The sequence below is a fragment of the Sparus aurata genome, chromosome 18 (assembly GCF_900880675.1).
Source record: "Sparus aurata chromosome 18, fSpaAur1.1, whole genome shotgun sequence".
NCBI lineage: Eukaryota > Metazoa > Chordata > Actinopteri > Spariformes > Sparidae > Sparus > Sparus aurata.
The window spans coordinates 19,546,923-19,566,932 of NC_044204.1; the positions used below are offsets into that span (position 1 = coordinate 19,546,923).

At 43.8% G+C, this 20,010-nt stretch overlaps 1 protein-coding gene across 2 annotated transcripts in view; it reads right to left on the bottom strand.

Annotated features, from left to right (window-relative positions):
- Positions 1 to 20,010, bottom strand: part of ppp2r2ba (protein phosphatase 2, regulatory subunit B, beta a) — a 48,085-nt gene that overhangs the window by 18,706 nt on the left and 9,369 nt on the right. Inside the window, exon 1 of one of the 2 annotated variants that reach the window (XM_030396263.1) lies at positions 4,007 to 4,837. The exons of the other annotated variant lie outside the window; for it this stretch is intronic. Within the exon in view, the coding sequence (XP_030252123.1) occupies positions 4,007 to 4,076 (70 nt within the window). The 5' untranslated portion in view covers positions 4,077 to 4,837. Of the gene's footprint in view, positions 1 to 4,006; positions 4,838 to 20,010 lie in introns of those variants that run through there. 2 annotated transcript variants of the gene reach the window in all.

Sequence of the window (20,010 nt, forward strand, 5' to 3'; positions counted from 1 at the left end):
AGAGGCAACCGGCCGCTGCTCCGCTCTCATCAGCGTCCGCAATAAAGGCTGTGAGCTCTCTGTTACGGGACTGCATCAGTATTCAGCGGTGCTTGAGGGGTCACATCACATGCAAGCTTGTACTTGCTTCAGAGGGAGAGAAGATGAGGGAAAGAGGGGGCAGGGGAGTGAAGGAGGAAGGGATTACATGTCCTACCAATAGATCTTTAGGTCATTGTTCCGGTGGCTAAATTGTAAAGGACCAGAAATCAATACCGCAGCAGACATTAGGTTAGGTCGTGCCTCACAGCGAGGAAGCTATTTACATTTTTACACCCCGAAGTGGTGCTCTGCTATTTGGCAATTTCGACCATTACAGATCCATCCAAGGTGCCGATGCTGAAAATCAACTGAGAGCCATGTTGAAGGAGCGTAACAGCCCAGCAGTGAGACACGAAACCATCCATCCTGTCACCATGAGAAAAGTGTCATCTGGAGAATGCAAATCAGACTGTGTAATGCAGTTTTTCCTGTCATCTAGACAATAACAGTGTCTCTGTAAACTTTGCCTTTAGGTTATGAAGACTTTCATACCCGACTACGGATGACCAGCTCTACTCACTAGTCGATGTATCTGCCCACAGACCCAGTGAGGCGTGGGATTGGTGCGAACCAAAGGTCAGCACCGGTGACATCATTAAAATGTGACATCATTAAAGTGTCCTGCTGATGTGGGCAAGCATGGCCTGAGGGAAATCCCTACCCGGGACATGTGTGTGCATATGTGTGCGACTGTGTGTGTGACAGTGTGTGTATGTGTGTGTGTGTGTGTGTGTGTGTGTGTGTGTGTGTGTGTGTGTGGTCTGAACTGATGGACCCAGACACCGGCCCGTATGATCTTTGGCTGCAAGCTGACATCACAGCACTTAGAAGACAAGGAGACACACACTCATTCATGATATATGAGGTGTGACGATCAGTCATAAATTAGAGCCATAAAAAACAACAAAAGTAGACACTTCTTGTCTGAAAAGAGCAGATGGGCCGCAGACCTGACAGTCGCTTTCGCTTTCAGGAGATGCATTTTACACCCTGCGCGACTCTCACGCTCATTCTCCTGACTGAACAAGTGCGACAGGAGAGAGGAGCTCGAAGAGGAAGCTCCCCTACTGTTTTTCATCTCAGCGCACACATGAAACAAAGATATCCATCACACCCACTCCCACCCCCACTTCACTTCCTCTCGTGCTGAACCAGTGAATGTGTGTTTAGCGGTGACAGGGAATCATCTGTACGTGCAGCGAACGATGATGCTCAGCCATATTTTAAGCCTTGACTTTGTCTCTCCTCTAACCTGTAGTGAGATCAGTAACCCGAGCTGAAGAAGCTCTGAGGCACCCTGCAGCCACACATACCCTCCAACAACCTGTGTGCCCTCCAGTCTATTCAAATATGTAGAAATCTGGTAGATTTGTGCTATTTGAGCGTTCCATTATTGGATTCTCCATCATATTTCAGGTTTAAATATGTTTGACTTTGTCAGATTTTCTATTTCCAAGGCTCATGGTATGTGGGAGGTGAAATGTGAAGGAATAACAGACTGTCCCGGAGCTGCAGAGACTATTATTAAAACTGACCGCAGTGCCAATAAAGCAGTGCTACAAACTGAACAATTAAAGGCGCTGTCACAATATCAGTTTCCACAACAAACTCACGATAACAATATTATTGCGATATCTCTGGAAATTTGAGCCATAACTCAAATCTATCTTTAACTTTGTTTACTGTATGTTTCATCTCTTATAACAAATAAATTACCCTCAAAATACGAGTGTAGGGATGCGGAGAGAGTCTGTAAGCATACATTAAAAAAGAAGTGTACACAAAGAACACTTTCATGTTATTACAAGTGAAAAGGCAAACAGATTAACTCATAAACAAGAGTCTAATTAACACGATAACAGTATTTTACTTTTAATATCAGGTTTATCATGAATAATGTCAATATCGTGATATCTCAAGACCCCTAGTCTGTACAATACATAACAATCAACTATTTGTTACTAGGGCTGTGCATTATATCGATATAGATCGTTCATATGATATGAGGCAATATATCATCCTACAATTTGGATATCATTATATCATGATGGCTTTATTGTCGTCTTTTCCTGGTTTTAAAGGTTTGTGAATGTTCTGACCTTTCTAATATCTTTACCTTGTCTTTATATCCACAGTACTGATGATTATTGATCAGAAGTCTCATTTCCTTAATATTTTGTGTACCCTTAGTGCCAACAGAAGGGCTGTAACCCGGAAATGTAAGAATACTGAGTTCATGCCCTCCCACCCCCCAACTACAAGCCTGTAGATTCAACAGAAGGTAAGTAAAAGCGATGGCTGATTTTTACTCCAAAGCGTATTAAACGTATTTCTATGCAAAAAAAAAATCGTCCAAATAATGTTCACGGAGAAACTGCATAGAACATATATAATATACAATTGCTTAACATACCGTTTATAAAGCATTTCATTGTCAACAGTAAAATAATAATTTACTGAACTATAAATTTGACATTTTCTAAAATGCTGGTTACCCTAAAGTGTTTGTAAACATGTATATTATAATATTAAATCAAAGACCCAGAAGAATATAGAGAACATGACGGCTGTGTCCTCAGTGGTAGCTACAGACAGCCAACACACAATGTTGTCACAATATCAAGGTATTTTGACAAATATATATTACGATATTAAGATCTATATTGTGTATCGCGATATAACCTAAGAACATTGTGATGTTATTTTAAGGCCATATTTGTTACAAAGGGCAGAAAGAAACACCTACTAACATCGAAGTTGACCGGAATCTTGCATTAATCTGTATTTTTAAATGTTTCCTCTTTTGTGTCACTTGTTTGAACTGAATTGAATAATGTATCCTGTATGAAACAAGTATGTTTTGAATGAGCATGATCAGTTCTAACAAAAAGCCCCTCAAGCCTTCATTATCTTAATGATATCAGAAGAGTTTAATGCCCATAACCGATCTGCATAATCAGTAAATGTGGAACGGGGTGGTTAATGAGATTAATGATATCTTCTCTACCTGTAAATCAATGTTTTATGTTGATCAATGATCAGAGCAGCTTGCGGAGGACAGGTTGAGCTGATTGGTGGAACATGAGGGAACTATTAAGCCTCAAACAGTAAACAGGATGATAATCACAAGGCTGGTGTGTGGTCAGTGAGGAGGAAACACACACAAACACACACACACACACACACGCACACACAAACACACAAGAGGAGCAGCATTTATATCTGTTGGGCTGCCGGAAAAAAAGCTATTGTTCGGTTATGATCTTGTACAGTAAACGATGCATGCTGTGTGGGTGTGTGTGAGGGATCCACATTTCAATCCAGCCTCTTAAAAATGAGGCCACCTCCCCTGCCTCGGTGTAATCATTCCAACAAGTCAACGCAGACTGATGAAAACACATTTTTCCCATCATTTTCTAACTGCATCACATGTTTTCGCTGTGGACTCCAGACCTCGAGGCAGCCGAACAGGAGGCTTTAGTCTGTGTAGTCCGCACAGATTAGAGCCCTGATTCCTCTTGGTCAGGATCCTAAAATAGCAGGGCATGATGAGAAAGCCACCTCATCATCATCATCATCATCATCATCATCATCTTCATCTTCATCATCTCCAGCTACTGACACCAGGGGCCCAACCTACCAGCTCCATGTTTATAAAAAGAAATGACTGGAATATTCCTCTAATACTCCTACAGCAGCTTATAGTGTCTGAGGTGATTAAATGGGATTTAATTGACCTTTACGCACTACGTGGCGGCCAGATTACATCCCTATGAAGCCAGATATAAGAATATATAGATTTCTGATCTTTTATAGCAGTTGAAATCTGCTTTATAGCTGTGTTTGCTTTAAAATTCCCTATTTTTGCTGGGATATCAGCATCCCTCTAGTCTGTCCCTCCCACCAGTATCATCGTTCCAAATACCTTCGGTTGCATAGTTGTGGTCGCGAAGGAAGCTGTTGTTGATTTTCCGGGTGTCACTCTCCTCCTCCATTGATAAATCGGCTGGTTCGGGATCCTGAAAGCGGCAGACCTGCTCCCATCATGCCCGGTACCGTCAGCAGGCGGGCTGTGGGACCAGCGGGGGGCCTGTCATGGCTCCAGATCTCCGGTGCAATCGATGCAAATCGCGATGAAATACCTGTGATGGTGAGGAAGGTGGTGGTGGTGGTCCTGTCCGCACCTCAGGGCGCATCCAAGAAACCAGCGACGCAGTGGGGATTTGATACCCTGATTATGAGCGACGCGTAATTATCTCCCCCCCTCTAGAAAAAAAAGACGTCGAAATGTAGTCCCCGATCGCATCGGAGCAACTGTAGAAGTGGTCAAAAACATAAAATATAAAAATGTAGGACACGTCTTCTTGGAGGTGGCTCGACCCGCAGCGGCAACAGCAGCAGCGCACTCCGTAAATCTCTAGTGGAGGATTTGAGTTTAGGCAGGCGAGATTTGCCCCCTCCCAGTGCCAGCGGGGCGGGTGGGATTATGCGTCAACAAGCCTACTCCGATCACCTCGGCGTCTCCCGTGTCAGACTTCACAGGAGCACCCTTTTTTTTCTTTTCTGTCTCCAGAATCCTGCAGCTTATTCCTCCTCTTCTTCTCCCCTTCTCCTCTCCTCTCTCATTCATTCATTCATTCGCCGGCGCCTTCTCTCAGCTGACTCACTGTGCCGGTCGGATAGCGCAGACTGGAGAGCTGCGCTGTAGTTACCCACTGTGCTGCTGCTGCTGCTGGGCCCCTCCCATGCTGCCTGGCTCTTTAAGAAAAAAAAAGGAAAACCCACAAGCTGCAAATGTGACGCTCACTCGAACCACCACCACCAGAGAAGAGAGTTTCTTTTTTTTTTTTAATTCTGCCTTCTTCTCACAGCTTGATGACCACCAAGAGAGTTTTCCTGCGCCTAAAGCCGACAGCTGCCTTATGGCCTGGTAGCAGGTTGCCTCTTAAGCCTGGCAGATCCTGCATCACCATCCCTCCATCCTGCTGCAGAGGCATCTGCACATCGTTGCAGTGCAGTTTTTTCCTCTCTGCCTCTATGTGACAGCAGCTTATTCATGCCGGGAGGAGACGGCTAAGCGGGCCTTTATACAGTAAAGATGTGTTACAGGAGGCACATGACATGGCACATTTCACTTTGAGAGGGAGAGAGGGCGTGAAGTTCAGACTCAGAGAGGGACACAAAGAGATAGAGAGGGAGGGATGAGTGGAAAGAGGACGGAAAGAAAATGAAAAAAACCCCAGACACTGATTAATTAGATTAGAAGGGCCTCTGTCTGCGCCTCTTTCTGGAAAGATCTCATTTTCATGCTGAGTTTAATAACGCCACACACACAACCATCCCTCTGCTGCTCAAACCATAATCTTTGCAGAGCGTGTGTGTGTGTGTGTGTGTGTGTGTGTGTCGCTGTGCTCGCGGTGCATCCCTGCCCTTATCTACTCACTTTACCCTAAATCTCTCAGGCTCCACAAAGGGACTGGGTATCTCCCCCTGCACGAGCCTCAACAGCAGCAGCAGCAGCAGCAGCAGCAATAAAGAGATTGTGGAGCCCCCTCTCCTAAATGCATTAGCTCTCTAATCCACAGGACCATTTGCACATCCAATCCTCTGCCCCTGTACTAATGGGGATCTGGCTGTGAGAAGGGGCATGCTGCTCATAACACATAAAAAAAATAAATAAAAAGAAACAGGGCCTTCCTACACATGCCATTTTACACCCCATCACCCTCCAACCTCCATCTCCATTGGAATACATTACAGGGCGTTAGCCATGCAGGGGGATAATGAAGGCTGGCGGAGGTGCCTGCGATTCACATGCTTCCATATTTACAGTCCTCTGCTTCCCTAATGAATTCTGCAGAGAAACTCTGCCATCCTTGACCCTCTCAGATCTTGACTGAGCAGTCGGCGGCGCTTCCAATCTCTATCAATATTTAAACAGGGTCTGCGAGGACAAAAGGAACACACAGCGTTCCCCTTTCCACAAAGACTTCGGCTAAGTTACAGCTGAGCAGCAGAGAGGCGATGAGATTGAAATGGAATCGGCGAAAACAATGGGTTTAGCAGAATGAAGCTGCTCGGATGAGAGGTTCAGAGGGTTTGTCAGATTTTTGTTGGGAGGTGTGTGTGTGTGTGGGGGGGGGGGGGGGGGGGGGGGGGGTCCTGAGGCAGAGAGACAGGCAGATGAAGGCCAGGGGTGGCGGTTAAAGGCAGGAAAATATTAGACTGTATAATGAAGGAATAAATGGGGAATGCTGCTTGGAGCCAGAGCTAGAGATCAATGCAGCCTCGATAATAACATCCATAATCCTCCTCCCTGCCTCTGTCCCAGTCCCTGTGCATATATGCCAATCTACTCTCCATTGCTAAGTCAAAATGAGAGCACAGTGGCTCCAGTGGAAAGAGCAACAACACTGACTGGAAACCAATGATTCAATCATGTGATACCTGGTCGATACGCACTCATTCTCAGAGCCTTAACTCAAAAGGCCTCACGTTTCTGCACCCTGTGTCTCATTTAAAGGAGACACATGCTCATTTTGTGGGTTCATAATTTTATTCTGTGATATTTCTAGAATAGCCTGACAGACTTTAATGTACACGCATCAGTATTCTCATACTGTCCTGTGCTGCAGCTCTGTGTTCCCCCTCTGTCTGAAACGCTCTGTTTTAGCTCCTGTCTCTGATTGGTCAGCTCACACATGCCTGAGCCAGCAACATTAACAACAGCAGAGCAGCTGTACCATATCAATTCCTCTGTGCCAAACTAGAAGCTATGCAAAAACTATGCAAGTATGCCACTCCTTGATGTAGTGTGATGTCACAAAGTCAAGGAATTAAAGGTGGGACTACTGATGATGCGTTTTAGGAGCAGTGTTTTCTGTGGGAGAGAGGAGTTTCTGGAGCTTTTTCTTTTTACAATAAATTTAAAACAATAAAGGAAAAGGGGGAAGCATTATAGGTCTCCTGTAACACTTCCCTCTTCTTCCTCCAGCCACTTGTTCTTCTCTGCTGCCTCACTTCTCTCGCTCATTACCCCCCCATCTCCCACTCGGCTGGCTAAGAGACCAGTGACGGCGCGTCTACAGCCCAGCTGCCGCGTGTCAGACTCGCAGGAAATGCTCGGGGGGCCCACCAGAATTGGAGAGCATGTCCTCAATTCTCCTTGATCGCATGGACAAAGTGGGTTAAATTAGGCTCTAGCAGCCCAAACATAGGGACACAATCACATGGCAATGATATTTTAGTCATGCCCAATTGCCTTCCTTGATGTGTGGTAATTGTTTGACCTACAGAGGCCGGTGTGGGGCTACGAAGACGCTGTCTGCATACCAAGCACCATACATGCACACACATGTACACGTGAGTATAGATATTTGACGACGCAGCAGCTGCGCGACACAATTATGGCCCACCTTCACTGCAGTTCCCTCATATCTCAAGATTGCAGTCAATGGTGTATTGATCAGTGGATAATGTCTGTTTTAAATAGGGTAAGATATTGATTACCTTCATCCAGTTAATCCAACAAATACAAAAAGATAATCAATACAAAATCGGTTTGAGACCTACTTTGTTAATCGTATTTTGAGACGGATAAAGTATAAATACTGCAACAACTAAGAGTGGAAACTTATCATGGTGCAATGAATTGAATTAACTGGTGGACAGAGAGTCAATCGTAAGTTGGTTTCCTGAGAAAGAAAAATCACCTCCATGAAATCAGTCCGTGAAATTGTATCAACAACCTTTAAACCTAAGATCACCCTAAAACACCTGATTTGTGATGTGGAGACTACAATTTTCTCTCAATATTAGTATAAAATGAAAAAAAAAACAACAAAACATTGCTTTTGTGTAAAAGTTGTTTTTCCAGATCAAAGTCACATGAACTATGTCTTCTGAAGTAAGTTTCACAGTATCTACAGGTGGGAACAGGAGTGGGCACTATCTTCGCCTTAATCCTTTTAGAGTATCTGTCATTTTTTATTGCAAAATGATGTTTATCGATATATAATAATCTTTCTGTACTGTCGGTGCTGCAGAAATCAGTTGGCATTTGTGGACTTCCGGTTCCTTTCCGGGTGTCTCAAAGTCAAAGGATTTTTTTGAATAGGTTTTCGGGTTGGCGATGGAGCTGCAGAAGACAAGGTTGCCAAATGGCTGACTGCAGTTTGTGTCCCCGTTTCAGCATTTGTAAGGGTCAAACTACTGGATATTTTAGACCAGGGACCATGGTGTTTCAACAGTGCACAGGACAATATCCAACCATGTTTGTGGCGACACAAGCCAATGTTTTTAAGGAGACTTCTAGCTGTTTTTGTAGCAGGCAAAACAGGCATTTTAAACCAAACCATTTTATTTTCCTGACTATAACAGAGTGTTTTCTGTGCCAGAACATAAGCACAGCATTGTGACATGAGAAAAATTTAATTGAATTAAATTATTAATTAAACTTTTGCAGGAACTTACTTAGCGAACACTTATTCTGGCGATTGGGTTGCTCATAAATACCCCTCACTTTTTGGATGAAATATATAAAATAATATTTCATCCAGCTCATGTGATGTGACAAGCTGTAGAAGCACAGAAGCTGAGGTACAAAGTCGCCACGGTTATAATTTTCACAGTTTTTCTTAAACAAATCGGGATGCTCATTCAGAGGCATGAGACTCTCCCTCCACACATTCATTGTCTTCCATTAGCCATGCAACCCACCCTGCCATTAAGAGCAGCTAAACAAATGGGGGTAATAGGATTGCCCCGGCAGTCCATCTGTCAGGGGAATGAGCGGCAGCAAACCCCGGGGACGAAGCACCCTGGCCCGGATACACCTGCTTAGTCTGCCCTTACTTTGCACTCTTCTCTGGAGACATTTATTCAGTGTTAAAACACAACCTTTGCCCAAGTAAAACGCACCCATTCAAGTGTGTAAATGCCAAAGGAAGTCAGTAAAATGCTGAGAAACACACACTCTGCTGGGAGTTTATTACCGTGTTGCTTTGAATATCATAAAGTGCAGCTACTGTTCTGTTAATAGAGTACAGATGGAGATACATGACAGCGGCTGCTGAATGAACGAACCGCGTGGCAGGGTGGGGGAGGAACACGGAGGAGAACGGCGGGCCTGGAGAGAGAAGGAAGAGAAAGATAAAAAGATGGATGTATAGTTTTGGTAGAGGGCATTAAATCAAGCCTAGAGGCTGTCCCTAAATCAGCCGGCTTTACTCTTGGTGTCATTCCAATTACATCAGGATGAGACTAATGCTCCATTGCTCGAGACTCCAGACCAGCAGGATTGGATTTTCTGTTTTCCCCCTCGACTCTCCTTTCCCCTTCCCCAACAGCTCCCCCCCACCTCCCTTGATAATGAATTAATTGAAAAGAACGCATGTACAATGATTAGCTCGGGACGGTGCATTTTGGATGAAAATTAATCAACTGAGAGGAATTTGTTTGGAGCAACACAGATATTTCAAAGGCTCCCCTGCGCCTCCAGGGTATACAGAAGCACACATGACCCATTTGGACGGCTACATGAGCAGGTACCTCGCCACAAAACACACACAAGCACACATGAACAGACCTTTTTCTGTCGCATTAACGTTTTTAACTGAAAGCGACATAAAACCGAAAGGTGAGGAAGCGTGCACACGTCGCAGATTCAGGCTTGTTTTGTGAACACATGAGTTGAGTCTGGCTGAGACAAAATGATGCCACTTAACAGAAAATCATTGCATTGTACCTCTCCGGTTGCTAGGAAACTGCAATTGAACAGGCATTGCAATGCAGCACAACAGCTGTCTCCATAATTGGACAATTAAGATCTTAAAACGTCATTATTTTGGTCATATTCATCTCAATAAAGGTTCAAGCGCGTCCCAACACGTTTTCTTCCAGTTGGGTTAATGGGCCAAACACGGGGAGTTCATGTTCGGGAGTGAGGCTGGATTTCATTAGGGAGATGATCGGCGAAGCATTAAGGGCGAGGATACAATGAGCACAACAAAGCACTGTACTATTCCTGTTGTTCAGAAAGCTTGGACGGACACTGTGTGTTGGTAAGTATGCTATATTTATCCTACAGCACTTTCTTCTCTGTGAACGGATGAAAGACGGGCAAGTAGAAAGTAGGTTAAGCAGGTTAGTGAGTGACTACAAAGCCACCTCCCCACACATGACCGGGGATCCATGCACAGTTTATGTTCAGCACCGTGGACAGCTCTTCACAGAGCAGACGCCGAGGGGGAACAGGAAATGTGTCTGAAATGGGTTAAAGGGAAAATCCACCCTCAAAACCGAACTCATGTCTGGAAAAGAGAGGAAAAACTGTTCTAATGGTGTCATCTAGTGACGAATGCTGGGGCTGCTTCACAGAGTAATGAATGATTTAATGAATTAATGAGCAAACTCCTATGATATTATGACAGCAACTGTAGGCCCCATCTCAAACAAAAGCTAAAATCTAAGCTAAATCATCAACATTAACTCAAGAAGTAACATCATCAATTCAATGATGGATGATTGTTGAGAATTGAGATGGTCTTTGTTTAAAGATACCAGTATTTACTGTGAAATTAATTGTTATGGCACAGTGAAACTTTAAAAATTGAATCATTATTCTATTCAAATATTAAGTATTGCAGTTGCTCCATGAACCTGATTGAAGACAATGATAATTTTTTTTTCTCAAGTATTATCCTGTCACAATTTTGATCATTTTTTTTTTTGTTTTAAGGGGGTATATTTAACAATTTGCAGAAACGTACATGTATTAATCACTTCTTTATTGGCCATTTGTGAGAAGGTTGTAACGTGACATGAAAAATGAGCCCTTCCCATCTCTTCCCTGTTGTTTAATGCTGCTTGACTGTGGATTTCTTTGTGAAGGACTCGGGTCAGATTTTCAACGACAGTATAAAGGATGTGACTTTAATCACGTTCTCAAGTGCCTTGTCTCAGGGCCTCTCTCCGCTCTGCTAACAAAGAGCAAGAGCAGCTGACGTTAGCTTAGAATAATGGAGTCCGCTAACATACACTAACAACTGGCTTCCAACACAACACAGAAGTACCACAGAGCTCCTTTAAGTGATATTTCAAGAAAAAGACAGTAAGTTTACAACATTCCAGCAGCTCTGTGGTGCTGTACAAGAGCTAAATGCTAACATCAACATGCTAACATCCTCAAAATTACACCCAAACTGCTGATGTTTAACAGAATTGATGTTTACCATATTCAACATTTGTTGATTAGCATTACACTACAGTACACTTTGCATTAGTTTTGCAGGTATATGGTCATAAACCAAAGTAGTGGCTGTATCACTGTGACATTGCGGTAACAACAAATAACTAACATTTCCGGTCCGAAATCTCTGATGTTTCTACTGGGCTTATTTTATGAACTATGTTTCTTTGTGATTGTCTTTGATATCTACGCAACAGCACATCTCAGACTAAGTGCTGGTTTGGGGTAAACTCAAGATGTTATTAACTCTGGTCTGTGACGTACAGTAAATTATGTCTCCAATGTAACGCTATCAAAAGTTTTGTTATTGATGAGATATCACAAACATAACGAACATGTATGTACATAGAATTACATACATACACTCATTCTGGTAATTCTGGAGAAGTGAAAGTTATAACCTGATGATGGCAATAGAGGAAATGTGAAAGATTGCTACAGATCATCCTGAAGGGGACATTAATGTATGTACCAATCAACAAAATCACTAAGCGTCATCCTCCGGGGGCCGTGAATGTCTGCTCCACATTTTGTGCCAACTCATGCAGCGGTCATTGAGATATTTCACTACGTAAGTGTAAACTTTTATCTGCAGGTGGCGCTTGACGGAAGTCAGGAGAACAACAGGAAGCCCTGAATTCATTGTTTTGTAACCATGAATATCTGAGCCAAATCTTAAGGCAGCCTTTATAATGGTTTTTGAGATGTATCAGTCCTGCAGAAAATCAGTGGACTGACCAACAGATCACCATGTGGTCGTGAGAGCTACAGCGCTGAAATGTTTGCTGGTTTGCATAGTCTCCTATACGCTGCCCCCGAAAGTTGTTGTGTTTTGTGAAATGTTCTCTTTCATGAAATGTTACGTGTGTCTTTATTATTGTTGTTGTGTTTTGTGAAATGCTGATGTGTTTTGTCCTTCAGGGCCAACATACTTCAATGATGAAAATACATTTGAGATTTGGACTGACGACATTAGACACAGCGAGACATAGTGAAGATGTTGCTCTGGTCTCTGGTGAAATAAAATGTCCTTTTTTTTAGACCAAACAGTTGATCAGGAATACTATCATGATTTAGTAACTGCTGCAGCCCTCTTCAATATTATAAGTAACATAACAAAACTAACATTGAACAGTTGACATATAATACAATCACCCTGTCCATTGGCTCATGCTGCTTTACAAGATAAATAAGGTCCATTCAACAAGGGTTTATGTTTTAGACCATTAGGCGTGTGGAATCAGCCTGACCCCACATCTGAGCACCTCCCCTCCCTTCTCCTTCCCACAGCTTGCCAGAGAGAGTTCAGTCATGTTTCAACCAGCCCCAAGTGACAACAGAACATGTTCTCTTTGCACCTCGGCTCAAGACCCCCACACACACGCTTAAACACACAGACAAAAAAAAACAAAAAACCCACAAGGCTTTATTACAAATAGTCCTCTCACGCACTCCGTCAACAACAAAGACAAACACATGCGAGCGTGTCACACTTAGAGGCTGTAATCTCCAGGAAAATCCCATTTGGCAGAGCAGCTGCCAGCGTGGATCACGGATAGACTGTAGTCGTGGTGCCCACAGGGTGGCAAGCTGTCCATCCACGCTCTCCTATCAACTACACACACACACACACACATTTGAAGGCGAGCTTAAGGTAGGATCAGGCCCTACCGCTGCGGTGATAAAATTCATGCCACTTGTTTTAATGGAAAAATGTCGAGCCAGGTTTTCATTTGAACAGGGCTTAATTTTTATGGCTCAGTGTATTGATCTGGCAGGAGGAATCTCTGTTGCAAAGTAGCCTCAGGGACTCTGCCATTTCTGACACGGTGGAGTTGGAGGAGACCGGCTTGCAGAAGCGGTCCGTCCATCTGTCTGTTTATCGCGCTGGCTGTCTGTCAGAAACATTTTCGTCTGCTAATGTGAAAATGATGCACAGGTCATGAGAAACAATGAATTAATACAAAGTCCGAATATCTAATGGGATCGAATATCCTCTCATACTAATACATTATAAAACATTCAAAGTGTTGTCTATCTATCTATCTATCTATGATATCATACAGTACACATGCATTTAGAATAAATGGAACTGAGCTTATTCACATGCGCAACCTCCCTTCAGCATTACTACAGCTGATCTTAGAGCACCGCCATGTGGCCAAATGAATTATTACATGGTTATCAACATATGAGTGTGTGTGGTGTTAAAAATCACAATCAGGGGCAATGTTTTGGTTTACACGCACACAAACACACACACATACATACAACTGCAGCAACATCTGGCACAAGCTCTAATGGTTTCAGCCTTTGTTGGATTTAAATTAAAATTAGATTTAAGGGTCATAGGCATGCACTGCTTAGAGTCCCGGACCCCAGGGAATAAACCAATCAAATCAGAGGAAATGCAGAGAAGAGCTTCAGGGATTCTGGACTGCTGAGGCTGATACATAGATACCAACATGGACATGCCTTGGGAATTTAAGTGTTTGCATTCTTCAAGCCTGTCCTAAATACTCACATGCCCATATGTACATCGAAAGAGTTTTTATTTGTTGTCATTGTTCCTGCTGTAAAGAAGATCCCTTCCTGCCGCAATTACAATGTAAATGATGGGGTACGAAGTCCACAGCTGATATGACACTAATACGAGGCTTCAGCAGTCTGAGTTAGGCAAATCAAGTGGTATCTTCCAAAGTTTCAGTCTCTTTAGTTAAAAAAAAATCCCTCTCTGTGGTTCTCTCCGTCTTTCATGGCTCAGTAAGCAAACACTCTCTGCTCAAGCAAAAAGAGGGAATTTTGTACTGTATAGACTGTAACTTTGCACAATTGCAGGCGCTTTATATTAACTGTGGCTGAACTTTGGGATAAATTTTTTGCACCAAATGTGAATTGTGCCATTGTCTTGGTGAGGAAGCTTTTTGCGGCCAGTACGAGCAGGGGGAACAATGCGAACAACCCCTGGGATCCATTGTTTCATGTTCTCTCTCTTTCTTTTCGCTCACTTCCTGTCAACTCGCTGCCGCTGATTCACTAATAACAGCAAAAATCACCCAAAATGAATCAATAATTGACACACACAAGCACAAAAAAAGGGTTAAAGGATACGTTTAGCCAAAAAATTAAATGTTTTCATTGTCTATTAACCGTCATGCCGATACAAAGTCAGGTGACATTTCGTAGTAAATGAAACATTTCTGGATCTTCACAGCAACATAGCGTTGCAGCTGTACAGCTGGAGTAGATGGGGACTTGTTTTAAAATGTAAATAAACAACTGAAAAAGAAATGAAACACTGGCGTAGTCCAAGGCCTTTAAATTCCAAATTGGGTTGAAAGAACTATATTTACACCCCTTTTTTAAGCCGAAATCTTGATTGTAGCTTGAATTATGCTGGACAAACAGTAGGGCTGGGACAATGCAACGATGTAGTCGAGGTAATCGACGACATAAATTCGTCGACATGAATAATTTGAGTCGACGCGTCGTCCCAAACAGGAAGTGGTAGTACATACGAAGGCTGAGAATAGCCCCTCTCACACAGAGACGCTGCATTAATGCCGCAGCAGCGGTTTGTCAATTCTCCACCGTTGGTCATTTACACAGAGTGAAGCATTGCTGGAATAAAGACGAACTGCCATGTAATTCACACAGAAAGCTGCGCTGCCGCTCCTAAAGAGACGTGACAGTACACGTCATGATGATGACGTCGGGGTGTTTCCCAGGTGTCCCCCCTGTCAATCTAAACCCGCGGACCGTTTATAATGTGTAGTGATTGATAACCCGGCCCCCTAAACATCCTGGAAGGTGAAAGAGTTACGTTTTTTGCGCTAAATTACATTATTACATAATCGCCATCAGTAAACAGGTTGCTGCGTGACTCTGTCACTTGCGAGGATGGAGGCTGTTTTCTGGGGGAAAGTTCACTGAAGGCTCGGTCGGGAGGGCTGACCATCGTGGTGATTTCTATCAACACAACCACTTGAGGGAGTTAAAGGATTTTGCCAGTGACAGACACTGTTTTCGGGCAGAAATGTGACGAAGAGTTGGTAGGACAGGCGGGAGGACAGACACTGCTCCGCCTACAACTGCAGTATTTTTTTCCTCATATAAGTTACCAACGACAGTTACAGTTACTACGTTACTTTTGTTTGGTCATGTAACGTTAAATTAATCGCTAGATTAGTCGACTAATCGAAAAAATAATCGCTAGATTAATCGTTTGAAAAATAATCGTTTGGGACAGCTCTAACAAACGGTATGAATTGTATCTTTTTTTGTCATTTTTTTTTGCGTTTAAAGCAAGTCCCAACCACTTCAGTGTTAAGGAGAATACTGCCATGCTGTTGTTTTTCAGATGAAAAAACAGAAATGTTTTGTGGACTACAAAAACTTCACCTGACTTTCCATCAGCTTGAGGGGGAGTAGATAGGGACTTAATTTTTATTTTGGTTGGTCCGTTCTGTTAAAGTAAGAAAAAAGCAAAAGCAGAAGACAAACACTGATTCATCCATGATCTGCAGTATCTGCTCTCATGTATCGGTCGGACTCGAATCGAATGACCCTCAAAATAAACTATTTCTAGCTCTGTGTAAGGACGAGACTCAGTTCGCATTTCAATCAATGCAGGAAATGCTTCTTTTCCACATCCGCAGACAATCTTAAAGCCATTATATCATACATAAAGGATTACCAGGGGACGATGAAGATTGTATTTATGTTTGTGCATCTCCCTCCATTTGATGTGACAGCATCAATATGGAATCCATATCTTGTCCACCTCTGGCCCGAGATGCCGAGCAGAACTAATTGCTCTGGCAACGCAGACGACGCCTCAACCTGCCAGCTGTGAGCTCTGAGCTGAACAGTCTGTGAGAGGTGGAGGTGCAGCCCCGCGATTAGTGCATTCACCACAGATGCATGAGGTCACAAGTGTGGAGATATAATGCACACATACTGTATATTTCTAAGGGGACGTCCATTTCCTCAGACAGACGAGCCCGGCGAAGCAACCAGGAGAACCAGGAAGAGCAAGACGGAGAGCGGGTGCCGCTCTACAGACACGCTTCAGTAATCATACAGTGAGCGGACAGACAGAGGGGATGTGTCTTCATGAAAACAGCCACTTCCACCTCGCCAAGATTCTCCCCACGGTGCATATCCAGCTCCTGGAAAGAGCTTTTCTCATCAGGCAATCATCAAATCCACCACTTCTCCTCTCTCTGTTGCTCATTCTTTCTTTTACTGCTACATATATTATCTGAATATAAAATAGAAATAGAGACGTGATGTCACACACACACACACACACACACACATGCAGATGCACACACTCGTCTTTCAGTGAATAGTTTAAGTTTGGGGTAAACAGTAAACAGCCCCTGTGCCAGGACAGCTTGGCCTCGCTGCACACCGTCAATACTAATGACATCAAGGACACAAAGTGTCACTATGGCAACCTGGAGCCCCTGGCCCGATCCCACACCCCTCTGTACTACCGGAAGGCCGGAGAAAAGGCCCGACAGGGGTGGAGAAAGAGAGCGAAGGTAGGGAAAATCAGAAGGAGGGAACCAAAGGAAGGAGTCGGTGAATGAGAGTCAGAAAAGATGAAGAGGGGGAAGACGGGGGTGAGCCAAAACGTCAGCGGGAGAAAGAGAGCGAGCGGGTGGGTTCAGGGCTATTGGTCGTTTTGAAGCTGGTGAGGAGCCAGAGCCGAGTGCTTGGTATGAAAACAGGCAGAGCAGTGTGCCACGGCCAAGCCTGAGATTCAACTCTGCCGGAAAAGAGCTCCTTTTTTTTATCCCCCCCCCACCACCACCATCACCACCACCACCACATCCCGCATATCTGCACTCTCATCTCCCCCCCCCCATCACCCTATCCATCACCCTCTCTGTTCCACCGCCTGATCGCCTCTCTTAGACTCAGCAACACTTTCAAACAGGCCAGATGGGCTCAATGAAATACACCCCACTGTCTGCAGCCGACTAAATCACTGTAATGCTGCTGCTCTCCTGAGCTTCTTTATTTCAGTGAGTGTCGACTACAAAGAGCCAGCACAATGTCACTTGGTACGCGGCGATGCATGTGCAGGTCGTCACACACACAAGAAAAGAAAACATCTACTGCGAGTCATTTACAAGTTTTAAATTAGCGGCTGGTGGGAACTTTAATACTTTGCCGCACACCGGGCCTCCGAGCACATTACATGCGAGGTGGGTCACAGAGCCATTTGGTCAGATCGATGTGAGCTAATCACTGAGAGCCGAGGTTGAGAACAAACTGAACAAAGCTCATTTTACATAACAGATTGGGAACAAATCTCTACTTATTGACGTATAAGTTAAAGAGAGACTATTACCCCTGGAGAGGACGGCAAAGTCATTTATTTAAAGGTTAACGGAGGATTGAAAATTAAAACAGTGCACTAGAGATCATAAATCCAGTCATATTTTTGCTGTGCACGATCAAACACTCTTAATTCACATCTCATTATTTCATCCCAAATATGTGTGTTAATGGATGTTTAACGTTGGGAAAAGGATAATGATACTCTGGACAGTATTTCACATAAGCTGGTTTTCTATATTCACCCTTTTCAGATTGTATATATAATGCTAAGTGACAGAATCTGCCTTTTCTCTTCCTCTTGCAGTCCTTGGCCTCTGACTGAAATCACTCCGGGAGTCTCTGTCTCTTGAGCCTGCCTGTGAATATGTCGAGCAAATGAGATAACCGGCGCTGATCCCGCAGAGTCTCACTCAGTCACGTCCGTGTAATCCCACTGGACGAGACGCAGGGGTGAAGCCAGAGTATGATAACAGTGTCAGGTGGTGGGATTTCAAAATCTGGTTAAGTTCCAGCGGGACAAAGAGTCAACAAGGGCTCTTCACCAAAAATGTGTTTGGCAAACGGGGGAAATTCTAACCGAGGAGCACACACTCAAAGTCTATGACGCATGATTGTAAATTTGCATAAATCTGGATCATACACGCAGTATTATATATGCACTACCATGGATTTTGCAAGTTAAGCAGATATTGTATCAAATGGCTGCCATTTCTCTTACTCCCCGCTCTACGACGTAATATGATTGGAGCAGTTTTAGATAAGAAGCTACAGAATCATTTCATTACATAAAAACTATTCATTACAAGAACATAGGAGATAAAGACAGCCTTGGAGAAGCTTTACAGTCAATAATACTTGAGGGAACAGGTCGCCATTGAAGCTTAGAGAGTGAACTGTTTTTGTGTGCAATGTGTGGTGAAATAACGGTGTGACTACTGATATGAAGCTGCATGATGACACACATTATTACCAGCTGATGGCTAAGAAGGTTCACACGGGGGGGAACTACAGCAGCATCCTCTCCTGCACAACAATAACAGCTATAAATAAGGTCTGTCTCACACACAGACGGTATGAATGCTCCCACAGTGTGACTCACGATAAATGCTGCATGCAGATGCTGTTATCACAATTGTTGATGTCAGAAGTCTTAGTGTAGAGACACGCACATAAAATATAAAGAGAACCGAGGCAGACGGAGACACCGAGAGAGAATAGCTTTGCTGATGTCATGTGACATCATGTGTCATCCATCCATTCAGAGAGTTGTGCGTTTTGTACCTTTGTAATTTGTGTGTGTGTGTGTGTGTGTGTGTGTGTGTGTGTGTTTGTGCAGAGAAAGTGAACAAGAGACGGCGACAGGAGAGACAGACTGGTACTTCATGTACTGCTGCTGTCTGCTGCCTCTCACAGTAGCATTAGGCTACATTATTTATCTGGTGCCATGTCGTATGCGTAGAACACCATTCAGACAGAACAGTGAAAGCCTTTAATACAGTGTGGCTGGAGGAGCGACGTAGCATCTCCCCCTCTCTCTCTCTCTCTCTCTCTCTCTTGTGGCCACTGTACTCTGTCCGTGGTGCTGACAGACTGAAAACACTACAAGCTGCTTTCTATCTATAGCCCCAGCTCTGCTCCCGTCTGTGTTTTGGTTTGATACCTTCTCCGTATTGATTAGCGTTACTCAGGTTTATTCTGTACAAACGGGACTGTGATGACTCTGCAGCCGTACAAAGCTATTTTCAGAGGGATATTTGAGAAAGTATGAAGGGAACTATAAAAGGGAACCTCAAGCGAGATCTAACTGGATGGCAGCCATTGCTCCTGTGGGTACGGTCGGGTTTCTATAGAGATAAACCCCCGGCAGTGACTCCGGCCCGGTAAATCTGCTCCTACGCCGTCCTGAGAGTGCCCTGGCACTGTTATATCTCACTTCTAATCACAGCCCTTGACTTCCTGGAGCATTTCATTTGGGATATAGTATATGTGCGTAATTATTGGGATGTGTGTGCCTCGCCTTTATTACCTTACAGAGCAGGATGGGAGCAACACCAGCAGAGGAAATTAAATTAAAAACACCGCCTGTGTTCGTGCTGCAGGACTTGAGTCAGGATGTATCTCATCTGTCTAAGGGCTCCTGTGAACCCTGGATAATGACCACCTCTCCCTCCCCGGGGAACACTAATGTCAGTCAGACCAGGGAAACCAACACCTGGGGCCTCATGCTCTCCCGCCTTTCAGTCTTTAATATTCAAATCTTATTAAAGGTGCACTATGTAGTTTTGGGAAAGCAATCAGAAGAGAACGATCTTCATTGACTGAGTTGT